At 47.6% G+C, this 12,696-nt stretch overlaps 1 protein-coding gene across 3 annotated transcripts in view; it reads right to left on the reverse strand.

The window, feature by feature from the left end:
- Positions 1–2,998: 2,998 nt before the first annotated feature.
- The window catches only part of eea1 (early endosome antigen 1), a 174,742-nt gene continuing 165,044 nt past the window's right edge, over positions 2,999–12,696 (reverse strand). For all 3 annotated transcript variants that reach the window (XM_072471863.1, XM_072471862.1, XM_072471864.1), the window contains 2 exons: positions 10,069–10,167; positions 2,999–5,082 (listed from right to left, as the gene is read on the reverse strand). In XM_072471863.1, coding sequence (XP_072327964.1) covers positions 4,960–5,082; positions 10,069–10,167 — 222 coding nt within the window. In that variant the 3' untranslated portion in view covers positions 2,999–4,959. The remainder of the gene's footprint in view (positions 5,083–10,068; positions 10,168–12,696) is intronic.

Below are 12,696 nucleotides of genomic sequence, written 5' to 3' on the forward strand. Positions count from 1 at the left end.
AAGCCTGTGTGGAATATAAGGAAAGTAGGAAGGAACTTAAGCAAGGAGTCAGGAGGGCTAGAAGGGGTCACGAAAAGTCATTGGCAAATAGGGTTAAGGAAAATCCCAAGGCTTTTTACATGGACATAAAAAGCAAGAGGGCAGCCAGGGAAAGGGTTAGCCCACTGAAGGATAGGCAAGGGACTCTATGTGCGGAACCAGAGGAAATGGGCGAGGTACTAAATGAATACTTTGCATCAGTATTCACCAAAGAGGAGGAATTGGTGGATGTTGAGTCTGGATAAGGGTGTGTAGATAGCCTGGGTCACATTGAGATCCAAAACGACGAGGCGTTGGGTGTCTTGAAAAATATTAAGGTAGCTACGTCCCCAGGGCCTGATGGGATCTATCCCAGAATACTGAAGGAGGCTAGAGAGGAAATTGCTGAGGCCTTGACAGAAATCTTTGGATCCTCACTGTCTTCAGGTGATGTCCCGGAGGACTGGAGAATAGCCAATGTTGTTCCTTTGTTTAAGAAGGGTAGCAAGGATAATCCAGGGAACTACAGGCCGGTGAGCCTTATGTCAGTGGTAGGGAAATTACTGGAGAGAATTCTTCGAGACAGGATCTACTCCCATGTGGAAGCAAATGGATGTATTAGTGAGAGGCAGCATGGTTTTGTGAAGGGGAGGTCGTGTCTCACTAACTTGATAGTTTTTCGAAGAGGTCACAAAGATGATTGATGCAGGTAGGGTAGTGGATGTTGTCTATATGGACGTCAGTAAGGCCTTTGACAATCTACCCTCATGGTAGACTGGTACAAAAGGTGAAGTCACACGGGATCAGGGTGGATACAGAACTGGCTAGGTCATAGAAGGCAGAGAGCAGCAATGGAAAGGTGCTTTTCTAATTGGAGGGCTGTGACTAGTGGTGTTCCGCAGGGATCAGTGCTGGGACCTTTGCTGTGCGTAGTATATATAAATGATTTGGAGGAAAATGTAACTGGTCTGATTAGTAAGTTTGCAGACGACACAAAGGTTGATGGAATTGCGGATAGCAATGAGGACTGTCAGAGGATACAGCAGGATTTAGATCGTTTGGAGACTTGGGCGGAGAGATGGCAGATGGAGTTTAATCCGGACAAATGTGAGGTAATGCATTTTGGAAGGTCTAATGCAGGTAGGGAATATACAGTGAATGGTAGAACCCTCAGGAGTATTGAAAGTCAGAGAGATCTAGGTATAGAGGTCCACAGGTCACTGAAAGGGGCAACACAGGTGGAGAAGGTAGTCAAGAAGGCATACTTGCCTTCATTGGCCGGGGCATTGAGTATAAGAATTGGCAAGTCATGTTGCAGCTGTATAGAACCTTAGTTAGGCCACACTTGGGAGTATAGTGTTCAATTCTGGTCGCCACACTACCAGAAGGATGTGGCGGCTTTAGAGAGGGTGCAGAAGAGATTTACCAGGATGTTGCCTGGCATGGAGGGCATTAGCTATGAGGAGAGGTTGAATAAACTCAGTTTGTTCTCACTGGAACGACGGAGGTTGAAGGGTGACCTGATAGAGGTCTACAAAATTATGGGGGGCATAGACAGAGTGGATAGTCAGAGGTTTTACCCCAGGGTAGAGGGGTCAATTACTAGGGGGCATAGGTTTAAGGTGCGAGGGGCAAGGTTTAGAGTAGATGTACGAGGCAAGTTTTGTTTGCACAGAGGGTAGTGGGTGCCTGGAACTTGCTGGAGGTGGTGGAAGCAGGGACGATAGTGACATTTAGGGGTGTTGCTAACTTTTTGGTTGGCTCTTAATTCGTTGCCCATTGTATCTTTACTTAATTTGCTCTGTTTCTATAACCTTTGCTCTAGAGTCGCCAGGTATCTTTGATACCGCCACGAGGTTCAAGTTCAAGTACTGATCAATAACTCAACACACCAATTAGTAAGATTCAAATCAAAACACATTTATTATACACAGTAAATCACTACTCATGTATAAACTCTACTTTCTAGACTATTCTCTATCACTAAAAGGCCTATACTTAGCTTCGGAATTGACCCACCAGGTCAGGAGAACAATGGCTTTTCATCCTATGAGTCTGCAGGATTCAAAAGCTGGTATGGACTGGTAGCTAGGAGCGCCTATATCGTAGTTTGCGTTGACTGGAGAATTACTTGGTTGATGCGGCAGCTTAGACAGTTCACTCTCAAGGGTTGATTTGAGTTGCTGAGTGACCCTGCCAAGAAGGACGATTTGAACTTGGAGACTCTATTTTATAGTCCCCAGGGGCTTCCCGCCCCTTTGGGCGGACCCCGTACCTGGTTCCAAGTGATTGGACTGTGTACCGATCACTTGGATCGATTTCTCCAATATTGGAGCCTTTCCCTGATCACTGGGCGGTCCCCGAGTGTCCGTTGGCCTTCCTTTGCCTTGGCTCCTGCCGGCGCCGAGGAGTCTGGCTTGGCCTTATTCACCTTAAATGTTTTGATTGTTCCCGGGGATCGCTCATTAATATGCAGATGGCTGTGAGTTTCAGTGCTGTCTGGGCTTTTGCAAGTTCTAATACACAGGATTTCTGCACTTGCTAGTTTTTGCCTGTGTTGGCTGAATTTCCCTGTAGTCTTTGCGGATCTCCATTTTAAGTCGGGAAGTGGCCAACCCAGATGGCTACATGGGGCATCTTGACAAATACATGAATAGGATGGGAATAGAAGGATACGGACCCAGGAAGTGTAGAAGATTGTAGTTTAGTCGGGCTGCATGGTCGGCAAGGGCTTGGGAGGGCCGAAGGGCCTGTTCCTGTGCTGTACTTTTCTTTGTTCTTTGTTTGCTTCAAATGATACAGTTCAGCTGTATTTGAAGAAAAGCTTTTGCTGAATTGAAATGCTAGATCGGTCACATCCAGCCGATATAATATAATACACGCTATGTGAACATTAACAGCAGAAAGTCGATAAAGAATGTCTTTCAGACCGCATTTCACATCCTTTGAACATTTCTTAAATAAGCGACTAGGAATACTGTTTTACTGAACAAAAACTTTTATTGTGGAAGTTGCATCACTGTCCAAATTAACATTTTTGCTATAAACAGAACACAATCTTTATTCAATATTGAGAATTAAACCTTTGGATATCTATACACGGGCTCACATGATAATACCGAAGTTAATACAATTTTTGTACACAGTTGTCTATTATTCACATCATTTGTTTAAAACAATAAGCAGGAAAGCAACTAGATTCCGTTACCGATTTTCCATGCAGGCACCGTCAGACGCAAGAATATCAGCTCCTTGCTCATCTCTTCACCATCGGTGTGATCGACACAACAAGCCTTCCGAGATCGCATCCACTACTAGCATTAGTTTTATAATGGAGGAATCTGCCAAGTGAAGTAGTGAATGTTTGCAGCATTAGGTCTGTGTGCAGCAATCTCACTCATGACACTGTCACCCGCACTATCCTTATAGAACGGTCATGTGAATTTAGCACAGACTTTATTTTGGCCACAGGGGCAGATCAGATCCTAGTGAAACTGCCCTCCTGAGTCTAGTTTGCATGGGGTGGGAGGAGGTGCATATACCAGTTAGTAAGAGAAATAATTGGATTCATTAGTGCACATAGGCCACAGTTAATCTCTACAGAAAAATACAAAGCAGAAAGCATTTGGCCTAGGTTTAACATTTTAGCATTCCCTCCTGCCCTGCTCTCGGTAAAGTGACAAAGTCCAGAGAGAACAGCATGTGCCAGATTTCAGACAGCGATTTGTAGAGACCGATTAACACACAGGAAACATTTACCGTGGACTTCTACTGCCTGCAGTGCCATGAGGAAGTGGAGAGTTGCAGCGAGGATGGAGGAAATGGACACTTTTTTTTGGGGGGGGGGGGGGGGGGGGGGGGTGGTAGGGGGGTAGGTCATTCCTGCACACATCCTAAACCATAGCACGGGCAGCCAATGTGAAGTTCTCCGTGCCAGAATTGGCGATCTGGAGAAAGCACTTTCAGATTTTGTTTGACCACAGCTCGGAGGCACCACCAGGGGGCAGCCCCATCCAGTTGAGCAACTGCAGTATACAAGATGCTCGCCAAGCTGCCACAATCCAGGCAGGAGGGGGGCGCTGTTACTCTGACATTATCCAGAGGCGAATGCGGGTGAACACTGCAGTGCAGGTCTACCCACAGCCCACCCACCCACCACCCTCTAGCATCTTCACTCTAATCCATGGCATTGACTATTTACTGAACAGCAGAAGGAAAAAACAGATGATGAAAACAGGAAGAATATTAACTATGAAAGCCAATCATTTGAAGAAAACAACCAGCTTAAAATAAGCAGTGCAGAATGGAGATGCTATTCAATATTATCAATTAATGTAGTGACCTGCATTCTGGGTAAGAGGTTCTCACTGTTGCAGTTTTCAAAGGAATTTAATGGGAATTCAGGGGATACTGAATCAAAGTGCTTAAATCAAAACTTTACGAAACTCTACGCGGCTACCCTATTGTTTGAGTTGCTCCGGCCTCAGAAATTTCTCAGTGAAGTGAAGAACCCCCACAGTCTGGTGGTATCCTTCACTCCAGTGAAGGAATTAACATAGCTGAATTTGGAGGAAGGGACTTGTTATCTCCTAGTGGAGATCGGCTGCCAATTACTGAACTCGCCCAATTTCCATTTAGGTCAGCAGGTTAAAAGTGGGCGGCTTGTAAAAAACAGGCGAGGGAATCCTCTCTGATGCCCAATTCCAGAAACTTGTGTCTCTCTGGCCTGAAGCCAGAATGAAGAACCATGGCTGGTGCAGAAATTGGGAACGAACTGCAGGACACATCAACAGGTTCCCCAGTGACAGCAACTAATTACAGCGGCGGCCAGGATTTATTACACTTTCAACATACAGTCTCCTTATAAAATACAAAACAAGTGCGTGAATACAAGAAGAATAAGTAATAGGTTCCCGGTTGCAAGCAAAGGGCTGGGACAACTTATCCTTGCAGCTCTTCGAAACACGTGTTGCAGACTCGTACAGGTTTCTTTGAGGAGGGGGTTAAGGCATTCCGCGCAGAACATTCGGCACAGAAAATGTTTCCACAGTTCCTACAGTGATGCTGCAAAGATAAAGAATTGGAGCATTAATTCAATTGAACTTGCAAGTAAATAACAATAGCACAGTGGTTAGCACAGCTGCCTCCCAGCACTAGGGACCCGGGTTTGAATCCCGGTTTGGCTGACTGTCTGTGGCGTTTTCACTTTCTCCTCGTGTCTGCGTGGGTTTCCTCCGGGTGCTCCAGTTTCCCCCCACAGTTCAAAGATGTGCAGGGTAGGTGGATTGGCTGCACTAAATTGGCACAAGGTGGGGTTATCATACTGCAGAAAAGGCCCTTCTGCCCATCGGGTCTGCACCGCCTACATGAAAGGCACCTGATCTGCCAATCTTAATCCCATTTGCCAGCACTTGGTCCATAGCCTCAAATGTTAAGACGTGCCATGTGCTCATTCAGGTACTTATTAAAGGACGGAGATAGTGTGGGGTTTGGGCCTAGGTAGGGTGCTCTTTCAGAGAGTCAGTGCAGATTCGATGGGCCAAATGGCCTCCTTCTGCACTGTAGGAATTCTATGGTATACAGAGATTTGGATCCGTTACAGATGGTGTTGGGACTATGCTCCTTATTATTGGGTGTAGGTCTCTGGCTCAGGATCGTCAAATTTGCAGATGATACTCCGATTTGTCTCAGTTTAAGGATTATACATGGTGTGCAGCCCTTCAGGCAAACCTAAATGCGAAAGAAAGGCTTGCGCTTATATTGCGCTTTTCATGAGCACCATTCAATAAATGCACTTTACAGACAAAGTACTTTTTTTTAAGAATCGCCATTATTGAAATGTAGGAAAATCAGCAGCTAATGTTGACACAGCAAGCTCCAACAAACAACAATGTGAAACTGAGTTGATTACTGTATTTGCGAATTCCACTGCTCTGCTCAACAGTGACATGGGATCTTTCACATCCACCAGAGAAGGTACGTGTGGCCTTGGTTGAACGTCTTATTCCAAAAGTCGGCACCTCCTACCGTGCAGCACACCTTTGGAAACTGCACCGAAAGGTTAGTCTAGATTTTTGTGTTCAAGTGGTAGAGCGCAACTTGAACCCGGAATCTCACGGTTCCAGTGTGCTATTCAAAGAGTGACAGCTTGGGCAATACGCTGGGAGATTGAGGGCAAGGAAAATTGTGTTTAACCTGAACAAGTTCAGTATTATGCATGCAGGGCAGGGCGAGTGCTCAACATTCAAATGCAGTTCAGGGAAAGGCATTAGTTACCTTTTTAGAAAATATTTTATTTAGGCATTTATAATTTTAACACTTTTAAACAGGAAAATCCAACAAAGGCAAAATAACCACAATAGCATAGCCACCTCTCCCCCCCCGAAACATAGACCCCAACCAACATGGTCCTTACAAACACTCCATCTCACGGCCCTCCCTTCATTGGTTTTCCTACCCTTGTTCGTCCCTTCTATGCCTCCCCTCTTTTCCCTCCCACCCCTCATTCTCTCCCCCCCCCCCGCCGTTGCTGGCAGACTAATTTTCCTTAAAGAAGTCGATGAGTGGCTGCCACCTCCGAACGAACCCTTTAAGGTGAATTTGATTTTCTCCAACCTGAGAAACCCCCGCCATGTCGTTAACCACACTCCTGACTTCGGGGGCTCCGAGTCCCTCCATCCCAGCATAATCCGTCTCCGGACCACCAGGGAAGCAAAGGCCAAAACGTCGGCCTCTCTCCCCCACTGGGCTCCTGAATCTTCTGACACTCCAAATTTCACCACCTCTCGACTCTGAGTCTGCTCCCTTGCAGGACCTCAGACATGTCGTCCGCAAATCCCTGCCAAAATCCTCTCAACCTCGGACACGCCCAGAACATGTGCACATGATTCACAGGACACCCCCACAGCGCCCACACCTGTCCTCCACCTCCTCAAAAAACCTGCTCATCCAGGCCATAGTCATATAAGCCCTGTGGACCACCTCGAATTGGATCAAGCTGAGCCTGGCACATGAAGAGGACGTGTTCACTTTCCATCGGGCCTCCTCCCATACCCCAACCTCCAATGCCCCCTTTGTGGAGGCGCAGAAAGCTTGAGACCTGCCTCCAAACAAAATCCCGTACTTGCAGGTACCGGAACCCGATCCCGCCTGACAACTCAAACTCCTCCTCTAGCTCCTCCAAACGCAAAAAGCCCTCCTCAATAAAAAGATCCCCAAATGCCCAAAGAAGTGCAGATTAGGTGGATTGGCCATGATAAATTGCCCTTAATGTCCAAAAAGGTTAGGTGGGGTTACAGGGGTCGGGTGGAGGTGTGGGCTTAAATAAGTTCTCTTTCCAAGGGAGGTGCAGACTCGATGGGCTGAATGAACTCCTTCTGCACTGTAAATTCTATGATTCTATGAATCCCTCGATCCCTGCGCGCTGCCACCTCCTAAAGCCCCTGTCCACGGGGCAAACTGTTGGTTGTTACAGATCGGTGACCACACCGACGCCCCCTTCAACCCCACGTGTTGCCTCCGCTGTCCCCATACCCTCAGGGCTGCCACTACCACCGGGCTTGTGGAGTACCGAGCCAGCGAGAACGGCAGAGGTGCCATCAATAAAGCCCTCAGACTCATGACTTATAAGATGCTGCCCCCACCCACTCCCACACCTCCCCCACTATCCACTTCCTGACCATTGATATATTAGCCGCCCAGTAGTAATTGATAAGGTTCCCTCGCTCCCCAAGCCCCCGCTCCAGCAGAACCTTCTTCACCCGTGCGTTTTTTACGGCCCATATAAAACCAGAGATCGCCGCATCCATCATCCTGACAAATGCCTTTGGGATGAAAATTGGGAGACACTGAAATACAAACAGTAATGTCGGGAGGACTGTCATTTTCACAGTCTGTACCCTCTCGCCAGTGACGGCGGGTGCATGTCCCACCTTCGGAAGGCTCCTTTTGTCTGTTCGATTAGTCTACCCAAATTAAATTTGAGGAGTTGACCCCATTCCCGTGCCACTTGAATACCCAGGTACCTAAAGCTCCCTCCCACCACCCTGAACGCATCTCCCCCAATCTCTTCACCTGCCCGGATTAAAAAAACCTCACTTTTGCCCATATTCAATTTATAACCTGAGAACCGACCAAATTCCTCCAGTATCCTCATAATCCCTCCAATTCTCCCTGGCGGGTCTGCTTTATAAAGGAGCAAATTGTCCACATAGAGCGAGACCCTGTGTTCCACCTCCTACCCGTACTATCCCCCGCCAAATGTTCGAGTCTCGCAGCACCATTGCCAAAGGCTCGATGGCCAGGGCAAACGTGAATGGGCAGAGTCTCCGATACAAGCTAAAATACTCCAACTACACCCGATTCATCCTTACATTTGCCACCGGTGCCTGATAGAGCAACTGGACCCAATCCACAAATTCCGGTCCGAACCCAAACCGTCCCAGGACCCCCCACAAATACTTCCACTCCACCCGGTCAAAGGCTTTCTCTGCATCCATGGCCAGCACCACCTCCATCTCACGCCCCTCCGTAGGCATCACTATTACATTTAAGAGCTGCCTAATATTGGTCGCCTGGTTTCGCCCCTTAATAAACCCCGTCTGGCACTCCCCTATTACCCCTGGTACGCAGTCCTCGATCCGTGTGGCCAGGATCTTTGCCAACAGTTTAACATCCACATTTAATAAGGAGATTAGCCGATATGACCCACAGCTTTCCGGATCTTTGTCCTGTTTCCATTCCATTCCAAGCATTGTCTGGCATTTTTGAATCTGTCTATATATACGTATCTGGAACATACCTCTTCATTTACCTGAGGAAGGAGCAGCGCTCCGAAAGCTTGTGACATCGAAACAAACCTGTTGGACTTTAACCTGGTGTTGTAAGACTTCTTACTGTGCTCACCCCAGTCCAACGCCGGCATCTCCACATCATGTTTCAAGATGAGAGAGATCGATGCCTGCGATAACGTCGGGGGGAGCACTCCCAAATCCTTTGACTCATTAAAAGCCCTTATCAAAAGCGGCCCCAGCACCTCGGAAAACTTCTTAGAAAATTCCACCGGGTATCCGTCCGGTCCTGGGGCTTTGTCCGATTACATCGCCCCCCAACCCCTCTATTACCTCCCCAAGCCCGATTGAGGCCCCCAGGCCCTCCACCAACTCCTCATCCACCTTCGGGAACTCCAGCCTCCCCAGACATCGTCTCATCCCCTCCTCTCCGGCTGGGGATTCCGATTTATACAGCTCACTATAAAAATCTTGAAACACACCATTCACGTCCACCGGGTCAAAACCACGTTCCCACCTGAATCCCTCACTTTCCCTATCTCTCTCGACGCCTCCCGTTTCCTCAGCTGATGCGCCAGCATCCTACTAGCTTTTTCCCATAGTCATAAACCCCCCCCCCGCCTTCCTCAGCTGTCCCTCCGCCTTATCTGTGGACAGGAGCCCACATTCAAGCTGCAGCCTCTGCCGTTCTTTCAAAAGCCCGTCATCCGGAGACTCCGCATATCTCCTGTCCACCTGTAAGATTTCTCCCACCAAACTTTCTAACTCCACCCGCTCCTTGTGCGCCCAAATAGAAATAAATTCCCCTCTGATAAATGCCTTCAGCGCCTCCCAGACCTACCCACCAACACCTCATCCGTATCATTGATCTTTATTTATCCCCGGATTGCCTCCCTCACCCACTCACACACCTCCTCCTCCGCTAATAGCCCCACATCCACCCACCCTCACACACCTCCCCCTCCACTAAAGTCCCACATCCAACCTCCATTGCGGGCACTGGGCCTTTTCTTTACTCACTCGCAAGTCCACCCAGTGCGGCGCATGGTCTGACACCATTATTGCTGAATATTCAGCATCTGCCACCTCTGCCAGCTGCGAGGGAAAGGCATTAGTAAAAGGTGGAGAGAGAGGGAGATCCACTTAATCTAGAGCCTAAATCTCTAAAGGTATATAAACAATGCCGTGAAGCCGTAGCGAGAGTAAATAGAGTGCGGCGGCATTCATGGGTAAAATGATGAGATGAACCATGAATACATACCTTTCTTACAGTGACTGAAAACCCCTTCCCACAGGCCATACAATTCATCACGTCGATATCTTCAGTCCATTTCCTATTTACTGCTTGTGTATGTTTAATCTAGCAAAGCAAGAAGGAAATCATCATCATTTTATTTTCATCATGGGCCATGCAAATATTGTTTACTGGCACATTAGCACAGTGGTTGTGTTGCTTCACAGTGCCAGGGTCCCAGGTTCAATTCTGATGATGTTACCTTCCAAAACATAATTTCCCACATAGCTCCCTTTTCCTCAGCCCAGGATTCCACCGTGGGTTGACAGGGTCTTCAAGCATATCCACACCATTTCCTGTAATTCTGTCCTCCTCCCTTCCGCTCCCTCCTGGAACCATGATCAGGGCCCCCCTTGTCCTCATTTTCTACCCCATCATCCTCTGTATGCAAAGAATCGTCCTCCGCATTTCCACCAACTCCAGCATGATGTCACCATTGAATACATCTTTTCTCACTTCTCCTGTCTCTTCTCCTCCCCTGTCATGGGGCTGCACTGTCCGAGATACCCTGGTGCACTCCTCTATCACTCAAACATCTGATACTCTTCACACGCAACGCAGGGGAGTTGAACTCCTTCCCCATAACCTCGACTCTACTCACTATCAAAGACCCCAAACACTCCCTCCAGGAGAAGCAGCGATTTACTTGCCCTTCTTTCAGTTTAGTCTATTGTATTTGCTGCTTGCAATGTGGTCTCCTCTATTCTGGGGAGACCAAACAAGGAATTGGTGACCGCTTTGAGGAATTCTTTGCCCAGTCCGCAAGCATGACCCTAACCTTCCGGTCTCTTACCATTTTACTCACATTTCTGTGCTCGGCCTGCTGGAACGTTCCAGTGAAGCCCAACGCAAGCTGCAGGAACTGCACCTCGTCTTCCAATTAGGCACTTTACAGCCTTCTGGACTCAACACGGAGTGAACTCGGTCCTCCATTTTGTATTTTTCTCCCCCCAATGCCAGTCTGTATCTTGTTCTCTTGTTTTGCTTTCAGTCAGAGCTGACCTTGATTCTGCCATTAACGCCCACTCTGGACTAATGGGCGGGCGGGGGTGCATGGGGGCAGGGAGGGAGTGTTACATTTTCTCTCCAGGTTGACCATGGTGTATTGAGTGTGGATGGCAGAGGATACTCTGCACGGCAGCATAGTGGTTAGCACAATTGCTTCACAGCTTCAGGGTCCCAGGTTCGATTCCCGACTTGGGTCACTGTCTGTGCGGAGTCTGTACGTTCTCCCAGTGTGTGCCTGGGTTTCCTCTGGGTGTTCCGGTTTCCTCCCACAGTCCAAAGATGTGCAGGTTAGGTGGATTGGCCATGCTAAATTGCCCCTAGTGTCCAAAATTGCCCTCAGTGTTGGGTGGCGGTTACTGGGTTATGGGGATAGGGTTCTCTTTCTAAGAGCCGCTGCAGACTCGATGGGCTGAATGGTCTCCTTCTGTACTGTAAATTCTATGATACCAAGGCCTAATAGTCCTCAATGCAGGCCCAGTAAAATCTGGCAGCTAAACCAGTTGTATGTCAGTTTGGGCGTAAGTAAAGGTGGGGGCTGGGCTGAGGAAGATTAAAGGTTACAGGTGGGATAAGGACATGAAAGCTGCAGATGTGGGAATGATCTAGTAAATGGATAATCATGGAAGCTGAAGCAAGAGACATACTGTCGAAGCTTTTTCATCGCATATTCATCGGCACAGAAGTTCTGTCGGTCCAAATGAGTAACGTGGTTAAATGAATTTCAGTGCCAATGCAATGCTAAGTACATAGATTATGTCCCAAAGACTGGTGGATCATATCAAACAGTGCGTCTCCTTGGCTGTTCACAACAGGCAGAGTATTGACTGTATTCAACAAGTCAGAGCTTGCAAAACCCAGAACATACTGTCCAACATTAGATGTGATCTTGCAATTAGCCAGCACTTACTGAACAATCCTGAGTGCTAAAATTACATGAACAAACAAATTAAGATCATTAGTCAAGCCTGCAATATGGCTCACTTTAACTTGCTAGAACCACATATATTCATAGACATGGCCTGGTACTCTACAAACAGAAAGAATATGCCTTGCTCTTTTTCAGTTAAACAAAAGTTTGGGGGACAACTATTCCCTGGTGCATCTTCCATGGCAATGCCTTCACCAGAATCCACTTGCCAACCAATCAGCACCCATTTTCTCATGCAGTACACATTGTTGTTCCCTTTGAATTTTGGTATTATTGCATCTGTCTTAATGAGTGCAAGATGAAAAGCTTTAACAGAGTGCCTTTTTTCCCCTTTATTCAAGTTCGTACTGCCAAGCAACTAACTGCATAAACATTGTGGTGAATGTGTGGAAATTCAAAGGTTGGCCAGTTCAGAGTTTAATATTGCTGTGAAGTGGTTTGCACTTTGCACTGACGCTAAACTTATTTAGTGTGAAGTAGATGCTGAGGTCAGAACTGGTTCTGATGAAAAGCAGAGCATGATTCCTTCCACTAGGAAGTCTCAGGACCAGTCCCAGATCCATGGGCTGCCGCACCAGGAAAGGAGACGGCACAGTCCCAGGTCATGGTCAGGAGCAGGTGGAGACACCAATTAGCTCCAATGCGATTTGTGTCACTCA

Source organism: Scyliorhinus torazame, chromosome 13 (genome assembly GCF_047496885.1).
Source record: "Scyliorhinus torazame isolate Kashiwa2021f chromosome 13, sScyTor2.1, whole genome shotgun sequence".
Lineage (NCBI taxonomy): Eukaryota > Metazoa > Chordata > Chondrichthyes > Carcharhiniformes > Scyliorhinidae > Scyliorhinus > Scyliorhinus torazame.